The sequence below is a fragment of the Anolis carolinensis genome, unplaced genomic scaffold (genome assembly GCF_035594765.1).
Source record: "Anolis carolinensis isolate JA03-04 unplaced genomic scaffold, rAnoCar3.1.pri scaffold_33, whole genome shotgun sequence".
NCBI classification, from domain to species: domain Eukaryota; kingdom Metazoa; phylum Chordata; class Lepidosauria; order Squamata; family Dactyloidae; genus Anolis; species Anolis carolinensis.
In genome coordinates, this window is record NW_026943842.1 from 128206 (window position 1) to 141931 (window position 13726).

General features: G+C 42.6%; 1 protein-coding gene and 1 long non-coding RNA gene across 4 annotated transcripts in view; one reads left to right on the top strand and one right to left on the bottom strand.

Annotated features, from left to right (window-relative positions):
* inppl1 (inositol polyphosphate phosphatase like 1) overlaps nt 1-9476 on the bottom strand; it is a 110487-nt gene extending 101011 nt beyond the window's left edge. The window contains exon 1 of one of the 2 annotated variants that reach the window (XM_062966824.1): nt 8601-9475. In XM_062966824.1, the coding sequence (XP_062822894.1) occupies nt 8601-8854 (254 nt within the window). In that variant the 5' untranslated portion in view covers nt 8855-9475. Of the gene's footprint in view, nt 1-8600 lie in introns of both variants that reach the window. The other variant, XM_062966825.1, reaches the window with a different exon arrangement.
* Nucleotides 8783-13642, top strand: LOC134294932 (uncharacterized). Of its 2 annotated transcripts, none has more exons than XR_010001541.1 (2): nt 8783-8907; nt 11678-13642. It is a non-coding gene; the product is annotated as an uncharacterized LOC134294932 (long non-coding RNA). The 2 variants fall into 2 exon arrangements; XR_010001540.1 differs by lacking the exon at nt 8783-8907 and adding an exon at nt 9675-9813.
* The last annotated feature ends 84 nt before the right edge of the window (nt 13643-13726 follow it).

The following is a 13726-nucleotide window of genomic DNA, read 5'->3' on the forward strand; positions in this document are numbered from 1 at the left end:
AGGCATATGATTATTATTATTATTATTATTATTATTATTGCTATATTATTATTATTATTATTATTTTCAGTATCTACATCTTTTAATATATGCATTATAATTGTCTTATTTTTTTTATATATATATTTTAACGGTATTATTATTGGATTGCTGTGAGTTTTCCAGGCAGTCTGGCCATGTCCCAGACGCATTCTCTCCTGACGTTCCGCCCACATCTATGGCAGGCATCCTCAGAGGTTGTCTGTTCGAGGTAAGTGTGAATGCTGCAATTGGCCACCTTGATTAGCACTGAATGGCTTCAAGACCTGGCTGCTTCCTCCCTGAGGGGTTTCTTTGTTGGGAGGTGTTAGCTGGCCCTGATTGTTTCTTGTCTGGAATTCCCCTGTTTTCTGAGTGTTGTTCTTTATTTACTGTCCTGATTTTAGAGTTGTTGTTTTTTCCAATACTGGGGGCCAGATTTTGTTCATTTCCATGGTTTCCTCCTTTCTGTTGAAATTGTCCACATGCTTCTTGTGGATTTCAATGGCCTCTCTGTGTAATAGGCTAACCTTTTTGCCTTGGGGCCACGAGACATGCGGAAACTTCCCGATTTTCCTCCCCATTTTTGGAACGTCTTCTTGGTATTATGCCGGGAGGATGACGAGACCATTCACCCTCTCCTTATGCCGGGAGGAGAGCAAAACTTACAGTGGCTAAGAGCGCTCTCAGCTACTATATGCCTTCTTCCCCTGTCCTTTATGCTTAAGGATGTGGTGGACCAAGAGCCCTTGGTGACATAGTAGGTTAAACCACTGAGCTGCTGAACTTGCTGACCGAAAGTTCAGCGGTTCGAATCCAGGGAGTGGGGTGAGCTCCCACTGTCAACCCCAGCTTCTGCCAAACTAGCAGTTCTAAAACATGCAAATGTGAGTAGATTAATAGGGACTGCGCTCCATGCAGTCATGCCTATGGCCACAATGACCTTGGAGGTGTTTACGGACCGGGGCCAGGCCGGGCTGTGGCGCAGGCTGGTTAGTAGCCAGCTGCAATAAATCACTCTGACCAAGAGGTCATGAGTTCGAGGCCAAATACTAGGAAATGAGTGGGTCATAACAAAGGAAATAGCGGTACAGTAGAGTCTCACTTATCCAACATAAACGGGCCGGCAGAATGTTGCATAAGCGAATATGTTGGATAATAAGGAGGGATTAAGGAAACACCTATTAAACATCAAATTAGGTCATGATTTTACAAATTAAGCACCAAAACATCATGTTTTACAACAAATTTGACAGAAATAGTAGTTCAATACACAGTAATGCCATGTAGTAATTACTGTATTTACGAATTTAGCACCAAAATATCACGATGTATTGAAAACATTGACTACAAAAATGCGTTGGATAATCCAGAAGGTTGGATAAGCGAGTGTTGGATAAGTGAGACTCTACTGTATTAGGAAAAAGAGAGGAAACGGGAAATAAAAGGGAAATAAAAGAAGCAATAATTGAATGTGCACAAGCAGTAATAGTATTAGGGTGGAAAGATAAATCCAAATGGACAGTAAGTAAATGGTACCAATATATGGTGGAGCAAATGGAATTTGAAATTATGAATGTGAAACTAAATGTTGTAAAAACTAATGAAAAAAGAACAAGAGAAATGGAAGAAAGATGGACAATGGTAAAGAACTATATCATGAATCAATCTGGAGATCAAGCCATAAGAAATAAGATACAAATGTTATATAGTATATAGGATGAAAATGGATAAAGATATAAATATTGTCTCACAAAGAAACGAATATGTAAAAAGAAAACAATCCTCGTGTTGGTGGTGGGAATTGTAAATGTTTTGTATGTCTACGGTATGTATTTTTTGTGTTTTAAAAAATAAAATTTGTTTTAAAAAAATGAGTTCGAGGCCAGCCAGTGTGGGAGTGAGCACCCAACCATTAAAATAAAAAATAGCCCTGCTCGTTGTTGACCTAAGCAACCCAAAAGATAGCTGCATCTATCAAGTAGGAAATTTAGGTACCACTTATGTGGGGAGGCTAATTTAACTAATTTAAGGTAAAGGTAAAGGTTTCCCCTGATGTTAAGAGCAGTCATGTCTGAATCTGGGGGTTGGGGCTCATCTCCATTTCTAAGCCGAAGAGCCGGCGTTGTCCGTAGACACCTCCAAGGTCATGTGGCCACTGGCATGACTGCATGGAGCACTGTTACCTTCCCACCGGAGCCGTACCTATTGATCTACTCACCTTGGCATGTTTTCGAACTGCTAGGTTTGCAGAAGCTGGAGCAACAGTGGGCGCTCACTCCGTTCCCGGGATTTGAACCTGGGACCTTTCGGTCTGCAAGTTCAGCAGCTCAGTGCTTTAACACACTTCGCCACCGGAGGCTCCTTTTAACTAATTTACGACACCATAAAAATCATCCAGCAGCGTTTGGAATGAGGAAGTATCCATCAAGGACTCGGCGTCACAGTGGATGATGAAGCAGCTGCTCCCCCTGTGGCCGGAATCGAGCACACCCTCAGGAAGCCGGAAGCTGGAGAAGGTTAAATTGCCTCTGCGTCTGTCTATGTTCTATGTTTATATGGCATTGAATGTTTGCCATGTATGTGTACATTGTGATCCGCCCTGAGTGCCCTTCGGGGTGGGAAAGAAGGGTGGAATATAAATACTCTAAATAAATAAATATTTATAAATAAATAAATATTTATAAATAAATAAATATTAAACGGCTGAGGGGGGAAGGGAAAGGGCCTGAGGCTGCTAGGAATGGTGGGAATTGCAGTCCAAAACACCTGGAGAGAACAATTTTGTCCAAGCCTGGTCTCAACTCTTGATGCAGCCTAGAATTGCATTAGCTTAAGCTGCCTGGTGTAGATGTTCCCAGTGACTATGGGAAAGCATGCAAAAAGCAAAAGCAAAAGCAAAAGCTTGCAGCATGCAAATGATCCCCAGATATGCAAATGAACCTTCCTTCCAATATGCAAAACAGCGGCAACCGCCTTTTACGCTGCCTTCACTTCCTTTATAGCAATAAGTACTCATAATAAATGCATTTGTCACTTGCTAATCTTCAAGGCCACTTCCTAAACATGCTTATAATTTATTTTTATTTCTCAGCTGATTTCAATTCTACATCACCCTGAAATTATATATATATATATATATATATATATATATATATATATATATATATACATATACACACACACACACACACACACACACACATAAATATTTTAAAATAAATAAGTAATGTTGAATGATTGTCCACTTTGTTGGTGTTTGGATCTACAAAAGCTCAAAACTTATTTAGGGTATAGAATTAGGGTGCGTCTAAACTGTAGAATTAATGCAGTTTGAGAACACTTGATTCATGGCTATGGAAACCTTGGGCATGCATCTTGGACATGCTTAAAATTTTATATAATGTGATTTTATTTTGCAATGGTACGTGTTTTATATGAATTGTTGTTTTGTAGATTGTTTTATATGAATTGTTGTTTTGTAGATTTATTTTTAGGCATTGAATTTTTGCCTATTTATTGTAAGCTGCTTTGAGTCCCCTCGGGGAGAAAGGCGGGGTAAAAGTGATGCAAATAAGTAAGTAAATAAAATAAACCTGGGAGCTGTAGTTTGACAAAGGTCGAGATGAATCCAAGCCTTACTTAGGGTGCGTCTACACTGTAGAATTAATGCAGTTTTAGAACACTTGATTCATGGCTATGGAAACCTGGGAGCTATAATTTGACAAAGGTCAGGATAAGATGTATTTACTCAATTTTACTCATTTATGCTTATTTTCCTAATAAACCCACGGATTTCCTTCCAGTTCAGCATCCACTTGTAATTTGTAACTAAATTTCTTTGCAAAGGGAATTCAATTTGTAACTATTTCCCGACAAAAGAGCACTTTGTATGCAAACCAAACAGGACGACTTTTTGTTAAACAAAATTGCATTGTGTTGCTTTATAATGTATCACGTCAGGAATACATATTATCTTCCTAAAGTATTTAACTGACTTTCACTCCCGAATGGATACTAATAACACTTATTTGATTGATTTTGCAAAAATATACATTGCACAAGTTTTATGTGGTTCAATATTATTACAATAGAGTCTCACTTATCCAACATAAACGGGCCGGCAGAACGTTGGATAAGCGAGTATGTTGCATAATAAGGAGGAATTTGCAAAGCGGGGAAGAGAGTCCAAGAATCCCAGCTACACCTGACCTTCTATCCCAGACATGGGCAAACTTGGACCCTCCAGGTGTTTTGGACTTCAACTCCCACAATCCCTTAAGAAACACCTGGAGGGAGGGCCGAAGTTGGCCCATGCCTGCTCCATCCCCTCCATAACCCCCACTAAATACGCTAAATCTAGCATTTTATTCTACTCTGGTCCTATTATCCACGATTGCACAAACCTGCCCCTCCGATGCATCTTGAATAGTCCTACTTATCCTGGAATTGATAAATTTTGTGTTCTGCTTTAAGATGTTTTAAGTGTTTGTTCTTTTATGGATTTAATCCTGTAATTTGTACTATGTTTTAATTGTATGCTTGTTCTCAGGGCTTCATCCCCATGTAAGTCCCTTCGGGTGAGAAGTGCAGGATAGAAATATTAGAAATAAATTGGGGAGATGAAGGCGGGTAATAAGAAATAAATTGTTGTTGTTGTTGTTGTTATTGTTAAATACATACATATAAAGTATTGCGCCAAATTGCTATGTGTGTGTGTGTGTGTGTGTGTGTGTAAAGAAATCCTTGCAAAGTTGCTTGCAAAAGATCTCTGCAAAAAGGGGGGGGCTGAGCTTTTTGCAGAGGCAAGCCACGCCTCAAACAATGTATCGGTTTGCTGGCAGATGGCTGGGTTTGTCAGTTGGGAATCTGAGCTCGCAGGGAGAGCACAAAAAAAAGACAGGCTCTCTATATAGCTACGGTCAAGTAGCAGTTTAAATATGCTATGCTGGGTATACTGAATGCTGATTGATTAGTTATTGATCCTATGCAACTACAAGGACATTGTACGATTGCTGAACTGTTTTATTTTACTTCAACTCAACAAGTAAAGTTTTCTTTGTTCTTTTAATTCCTCTGCCTGGTCTGAGTCTTTTGCACATGGGGTTAACTGGACGCTGCTGGTTCCGCTATACACACTCGCTAACATAAAGATGCAAGGCGAAAGGGCCTTTGCATCCAAAGACGGGTCCAACTAGATGCTCTCTGGGGTGCCCCTCTGACTTGGCAAAGCAGGGAAGGAGCCCAAGAATCCACTTGGCCCTCTTCTCGCCTTGTATGGACCCTACTAAATGTGCTAAATACACATAAACATGAAATATCCAAAGGTTCCTCTTGCAACAAAAGAAGGGTCTGACTAGATGCCCTCTGGGGTGCCCTTCCGACTTTGCAACGCGGGAAAGAGAGCCTAGGAATCCCAGATCTGTCTGCCTGCCTGTCTATTTATCTATCTGTCATCTATCTGTCTATACACACACACACACACATATATATATATCACACACACACACACACACACACACACACACATACATATATATATATATATATATATATCAAAAGAGAGGTCTAGATGCCCTCTGGGGTACCCTTCCAATTTTGCAAAGTGGGGAAGAGTGCCCAGGAATCCCAGATCTGTATCTGTCTGGCTGTCTTTCTATCTATCTATCTATCTATCTATCTATCTATCTATACGCACATATATCAAAAGAGAGGTCCGACTAGATGCCCTCTGGGGTGCCCTTTTGAATTTGCAAGGCGGGGAAGAGAGCCCAGGAATCCCAGATCTGTCTGTCTGCCTGTCTATCTATCTCTATCTATCTATATACACACACATGTAGCAAAAGAGAGGTCCGACTAGATACCCTCTGGGGTGCCCTTCCGAATTTGCAAAGTGGGGAAGAGAGCCCAGGAATCCCAGATCTATCTATCTATCTGTCTCTATAATCTATTTATCTGTATCAATTGCTGTCTTTCTATTTACTGTATCTATCTATCTATACACACACATATCATATAAAGGTCTGACTAGATGCCCTCTGGGGTGCCCTTTTGAATTTGTACAGTGGGGAAGAGAGCCCAGGAAACCCAGATTTGTCTATGTATCAATCTATCTATCTATCTACCTATCTATGTATCTATATATCTAACATCTATCTAGCTACACACATATACATCCAAAGAGAGGTCCGACTAGATGCCCTCTGGGGTGCCCTTCCAAATTTGCAAAGTGGGGAAGAGAGCCCAGGAATCCCAGATCTGTCTATCTGTCTGTCTGTCTGGCTGTCTATCTATCTAGCTATGTATCTATATATCTAACATCTATCTATCTACACACATATACATCCAAAAAGAGGTCCGACTAGATGCCCTCTGGGGTGCCCTTCCGAATTTGCAAAGTGGGGAAGAGAGCCCAGGAATCCCAGATCTGTCTATCTGTCTGTCTGTCTGGCTGTCTATCTATCTAGCTATGTATCTATATATCTAACATCTATCTATCTACACACATATACATCCAAAAAGAGGTCCGACTAGATGCCCTCTGGGGTGCCCTTCCGAATTTGCAAAGTGGGGAAGAGAGCCCAGGAATCCCAGATCTGTCTATCTGTCTGTCTGTCTGGCTGTCTATCTATCTAGCTATGTATCTATATATCTAACATCTATCTAGCTACACACATATACATCCAAAAAGAGGTCCGACTAGATGCCCTCTGGGGTGCCCTTCCGAATTTGCAAGGCGGAGTAGAGAGCCCAGGAATTCCAGATCTGTCTGACTGTTTGTCTATCTATGTATCTATCAATGTATCTATGTATGTATGTATGTATGTATCTATCTATCTATCTTTCTATCTATCTACACAAACACATATATCCAGAGAGAGGTCCGACTAGGTGCCCTCTGGGGTACCCTTCCAAATTTGCAAAGTGGGGAAGAGACCTCAGGAATCCCAGATCTATCTGTCTATCTATCTCTATCATCTATTTATCTATCTATCTATCATCTATCTATTTACACACACACATATCAAAACATAGGTCCGACTAGATGCCCTCTGGGGTGCCCTTCCGAATTTGCAAAGTGGAGAGGAGAGCACAGGAATCCCAGATCTATCTATCTATATTTCTGTCTATCTATCTGTCTATCTCTATCATCTATTTATCCCTCTCTATCTATCTATCTATCTATCTACACATACTGTATATCCAAAGAGAGGCCCGACTAGATGCCCTCTGGGGTGCCCTTCCGAATTTGCAAAGTGGAGAGGAGAGCACAGGAATCCCAGATCTATCTATCTATATTTCTGTCTATCTATCTCTATCATCTATTTATCTCTATCTATCTATCTATCTACACATACTGTATATACAAAGAGAGGTCCGACTAGATGCCCTCTGGGGTGCCCTTCCGAATTTGCGAAGTGGAGAGGAGAGCCCAGGAATCCCAGATCTGTCTATCTGTCTGTCTGGCTGACTGGCTGTCTTTCTATCTATCTATATGCACATATATCCAAAGAGAGGTCCGACTAGATGCCCTCTGGGGTGCCCTTCGGAATTTGCAAAGTGGGGTAAAGAGCCCAGGGATCCTCGCTGGTTCCTCCCCTCTTCTCCCTTCACATATAACACACACACACACACACATATATAATATATATAGTGTAAGACAGGGGTCCCCAAACTAAGGCCCGGGGGCCACATGCGGCCCATCAAAGCCATTTATCCGGCCCCCACGGCACAAAGGCAGAAGGGGGTTGGGCTAAATGACCCAAGGGTTCTCTTCTTCTCTTCCAACTATTATTATTATTATTTATTACTATTTTATTATGACACAGCAAACAAGATAGATATGCTGGATTTCATATCACAAAATCACAAGTCGAACACTTCCCAAGTGTCTAGGACCCAAAATGAACAGTCACAGAAATATACAATGCCAGAAAACTGCACAATTATTATTATTATTATTAACATTGAGGCTGGGAGGCCATTTGTCAGGGGTGCTTTGCTTGTGCTTTTGGTGCCCAAAGACAGAAGGGGATTGGACTCAATGGCCCAAAGGGTCTTTTCCAACCCTATTTATTATTATTATTATTATTATTATTATTATTATTATTATTATTATTATTATTAACATTGAGGCTGGGAGGCCATTTGTCAGGGGTGCTTTGCTTGTGCTTTTGGTGCCCAAAGACAGAAGGGGATTGGACTCAATGGCCCAAAGGGTCTCTTCCAACCCTATTTATTATTATTATTATTATTATTATTATTATTATTATTATTATTATTATTATTAACATTGAGGCTGGGAGGCCATTTGTCAGGGGTGCTTTGCTTGTGCTTTTGGTGCCCAAAGACAGAAGGGGATTGGACTCAATGGCCCAAAGGGTCTCTTCCAACCCTATTTTTTATTATTATTATTATTATTATTATTATTATTATTATTATTATTATTATTATTATTATTATTGCTTGGTGGCCAACTATAGACCGGCCCTCCAACTGTCCGAAGGATCGTGAACTGGCCCCCAGTTTAAAAAGTTTGGGGACCCCTGGTGTAAGAGGAGGAGGAGGAGGAAGGCACTCACAGGAGGCAGAGGGCGAAGGCTCCGGCCACGCTCTCGGAGTCTCGGACGAGGAAGCTCCCGTCTCGCCCGGCCCGGGCCAGCAGCTCCTCGGCGGCGGCCCGGCTCAGGTCCCGGTGGTACCAGAGGGGGAGGAGGGCCGAGGAGGAAGAGGAAGGGGAAGAGGAAGAGGAAGAGGGGGGGAAGGGGGGCCCGGGGCCCGAGGGGGGCGAGGGGGAGGGCGGCACCGCGGAGCCCCCTCCTCCCCCGCAGGCCATGCCGATGAGTCTCCCTTCCAGCGCCAGAGAAGGCGAAGAAGGAGAAGAAGGAGGTGAGGAAGGGGAGAAGGTGAGGAAGGGTCTTCTCCTTCTCTCTCTCTCTCTCTCTCTCTCTTCCCTTGGGCCGCCGGATGGGGGCGGAGGAAGAAGAGGAGGAGGAGGAGGAAGGAGAGGAAGGAAGAGGGAAAGGGGAGGGGCTTCCCGAGGGGGAGGGGTCACACTCTCTCAGCCCCCTCCCACCTCGCCAAACAAAACACAAACAGAGGCAAGCAAAGACCCGACAATAGAGCACAAGGTTGGGAAACAAGGAAGAAGAGGAGGAAGAGGAGGGAGGAGAGGAAGAGGGAAAGGGGAGGGGCTTCCCGAGGGGGGGGGGAGGAGGAGGGAGGGGAAGGGGAGGGGGGTCACACTCTCTCAGCCCCCTCCCACCTTTCCAGACAAGGCAAGCAAAGACCCGACAATAGAGCACAAGGTTGGGAAACAAGTAGAGGAAGAAGAGGAGGAAGAGGGGAGGGGGAGGGGCTTCCCGAGGGGGGGGAGGGGGAGGGGAGGGGTCACACTCTCTCAGCCCCCTCCCACCTTTCCAGACAAGGCAAGCAAAGACCCGACAATAGAGCACAAGCTTGGGAAACAAGGAAGAAGAGGAGGAAGAGGAGGAGGAAGGAGAGGAAGAGGGGAGGGGGAGGGGCTTCCCGAGGGGGAGGGGAAGGGGGAGGGGAAGGGGAGGGGGTCACACTCTCTCAGCCCCCTCCCACCTTTCCAAACAAGGCAAGCAAAGATCCGACAATAGAGCACAAGGTTGGGAAACAAGGAAGAAGAGGAGGAGGAAGGAGAGGAAGAGGGAAGGGGGAGGGGCTTCCCGAGGGGGAAGGGGAGGGGAAGGGGAGGGGGTCACACTCTCTCAGCCCCCTCCCACCTTTCCAAACAAGGCAAGCAAAGACCCGACAATAGAGCACAAGGTTGGGAAACAAGGAAGAAGAGGAGGAGGAAGGAGAGGAAGAGGGAAGGGGGAGGGGCTTCCCGAGGGGGAGGGGGAGGGGAGGGGTCACACTCTCTCAGCCCCACCTCCCCTCAAAACAAAACAAAAACAGAGTCAAGCAAAGACCCAACAATAGAGAAAAAGGTTGGGAAACAAGGAAGAAGAGGAGGAGGAGGAGGAGGGGCTTTCTTGGGGAAGGGGCTACCATGGGGGGTTTCCACTCTTGTTATTCTTATTGGCATGCTTTGTATATTTTTTTTAATGTGTGTATATATATATATATAGAAAGAGAGAGAGAGAGAGAGAACAAAATAATATATATATATATATATATATTTTATATATATATATATGTGTGTGTGTGTGTGTGTGTGTGTGTGTGTGTATGTATGTATGTATGTATGTATGTATGTATATGTAATGTACCTTTCTAGGACCGAGTGAACAACAAAACCAAATCACACCAAATTTGGCCACAAAACTAATCATTTTCCAAGGAGTGATCATCAAAGAAAAAAAAGGGGGGGAAAGAAAACACCACGCCCGGATGTAGAAAGCAGCCAGGCTTTTAAGCTGGAAGACTATTCAGTGCAATTCAAGCTGGTCAAATAAGGGTTCCCCTCCAAAGGAAGTAGCCAGGCTTCAAAGTGGCTCATTGATTGAGGCTGCTACTCCCAACTTTCCAAACAAAATAAAAGAGACAAGCAAAGACCCGACAATAGAGCACAAAGTTGGGAAACAAGGAAGAAGAGGACGAGAACGAGGAGAAAGGGCTTTCTTGGGGAGGGGGCTAGCATGGGGAGTTTCTACTATTGTTATTCTTATTGGCATGCTTTGTATATTTTGTTCATCAGAAGATAAGGTATTTACAGTTCTGATACTTCACAACCTCTGAGGATGCCTGCCATAGATGTGGGCAAAACGTCAGGAGAAAATGCTTCTGGAACATGCCCATACAGCCTGGAAAATGCATAACAACCCATAATTTTATTCATTATACTTATTATTTTATGTATTATTTTTATTATGAGATTTATTATTTTATTCTATTTATTAGATTGATTATTTTTATTTATTATTGTATTTATTATATTTATAGTACAGTAGAGTCTCGCTTATCCAAGCTTCTGGATAATCCAAGCCATTTTTGTAGTCAAAGTTTTCAATATTTCGTGATATTTTGGTACTAAATTCATAAATACAGTAATTACAACATATCATTACTGCGTATTGAACTACGTTTTCTGTCAAATTTGTTGTATAACATGATGTTTTGGTGCTTAATTCGTAAAACCATAACCTTATTTGATGTTTAATAGGCTTTTCCTTAATCCCTCATTATCCAAGATATTCGCTTATCCAAGCTTCTGCCGGCCCGTTTTAGCTTGGATAAGTGAGACTCTACTGTATTATATTTATATTTATTTGTATGAATTATTTTTTTTGTTTTGTTTTTTACTATTTTGGTTGCCCAGCGTTGCCCGGGTTATTTGAAAAAGTCGGTTTTTTAATGGTCCAAAATGCATAAGGTTGTGATGGGTGAACTACAACTCACATCACGCCAGGTTAACTCCCAAAAAAACTCCCATCAGTACTTGAAGTTTGTTATGTTGTGCAAGTTATTCTAGATACATCATGGGTGGGGTTCAGTGTGCTCTCTGGCTGTAGGGTGAACTACAACTCCCACTATGGTGAGCCAAAGCCCTTCAGTAGGTTGAGTTCATTAAGATCATTAAGGAAGTGGTCTGCGAACACTTAGAAACAAATGCGGTCATTGCTAATAGTCAACACGGATTTACCAAAAACAAGTCATGCCAGACTAATCTGATCTCTTTTTTCGATAGAGTTACGAGTTGGGTCGATACAGGGAATGCTGTGGATGTAGCCTACCTGGATTTCAGTAAGGCCTTCGACAAAGTCCCCCACGACCTTCTGGAAAACAAACTAGTAAAATGTGGGCTAGACAAAACTACGGTTAGGTGGATCTGTAATTGGCTAAGCGAACGAACCCAAAGGGTGCTCACCAATGCGTCGTCTTCATCATGGAAAGAAGTGACAAGTGGAGTGCCATCAGCAGGGCTCCGTCCTGGGCCCGGTTCTGTTCAACATCTTTATTAACGACTTAGACGAAGGGTTAGAAGGCACGATCATCAAGTTTGCAGACGACACCAAACTGGGAGGGATAGCTAACACTCCAGAAGACAGGAGCAGAATTCAAAACGATCTTGACAGACTAGAGAGATGGGCCAAAACTCACAAAATGAAGTTCAACAGGGACAAATGCAAGATACTTCATTTCGGCAGAAAAAATGGAAATCAAAGATACAGAATGGGGGACGAGGCCTGGCTTGACAGCAGTGTGTGCGAAAAAGACCTTGGAGTCCTTGTGGACAACAAGTTAAACATGAGCCAACAATGTGATGCGGCTGCTAAAAAAGCCAATGGGATTCTGTCCTGCATCAATAGGGGAATAACGTCTAGATCCAGGGAAGTCCTGCTCCCCCTTATTCTATTCTGCCTTGGTCAGACCACACCTGGAATCACACTGTGTCCAATTTTGGGCACCGCAGTTGAAGGGAGATGTTGACAAGCTGGAAAGCGTCCAGAGGAGGGCGACTAAAATGATGAAGGGTCTGGAGAACAAGCCCTATGAGGAGCGGCTTAAAGAGCTGGGCATGTTTAGCCTGCAGAAGAGAAGGCTGAGAGGAGACATGAGAGCCATGTACAAATATGTGAAGGGAAGTCCTAGGGAAGAGGGAGCAAGCTTGTTTTCTGCTGCCCTGGAGACTAGGACACGGAACAATGGCTTCAAACTACAGGAAAGGAGATTCCACCTGAACATCAGGAAGAACTTCCTCACTGTGAGAAGGGCTGTTCGACAGTGGAACTCTCTCCCCCGGGCCGTGGTGGAGGCTCCTTCCTTGGAGGCTTTTAAGCAGAGGCTGGATGGCCATCTGTCGGGGGTGCTTTGAATGCAATTTCCTGCTTCTTAGCAGGGGGTTGGACTAGATGGCCCATGTGGTCTCTTCCAACTCTACTATTCTATGATTCTATGATTCTGTGTACAAAGTTTGGCCCCAATCCATCGGTGTTTGGGTTCACAGTGCTCATCGAGTGCAGGTGAACTATAAATCCCAGTACCTATAACTCCAAAACATCCAGGGCCAATTCCACTCAAAACCCACCAGTATTCAGTATCAACACTGAAAACAATATAGTTCACAAATTAAAACCTAACAATATCAAGAAATAAACCCAGAATATTTTAAAAAATAACCTTAACCACTATGAAAAACTACTACATTCATAAAAACATTAAAATAATTCTTTAAAAGCAAATGAAGATTCAATCTGAACGAGCAGAAGATTAACCTCTTCTGGGCATCCAATTTCCAAGCAACAGTCTATTGAAAGCAAAGAATCTGTGACACAGCCAACAGAAAGGCTATCATTCCTTTTATTTTTGAATGATGGCCTTAATTACGAAGGTGACTGAGGCTGATCTATAATGGTTTTGTATATATAGATCACCCTCTTTTTAAGGATTGGAGAATGGGAAACGCAAAGGCAAAGATGGAAGTCCTTTTTTTTTTTTTCTTCCTCTCCTTTCTTTTTTTTGGAGGGGGGGTATTTTTGATGGTTTTCTTTTTCTTTCTTTCTTTTTTTATTAACAGTCTTTAATCTTCTTCTCTACTACCTTAATCTTAATTTCTGCACTTTCTATATCAAAAAATGTTCTCACTCTTTCGATGTATTAAACTAATCTTCAATAAATATATATATTAAAAAATATATATAATTCTTTAAAAGGCAGCTCATTCTTTAAAAATAAACGTTTTCCTTTTCTAAAGCAGCCCTTTGGAGCAATGGAGTGCCCCCATTTTTGCGCATGC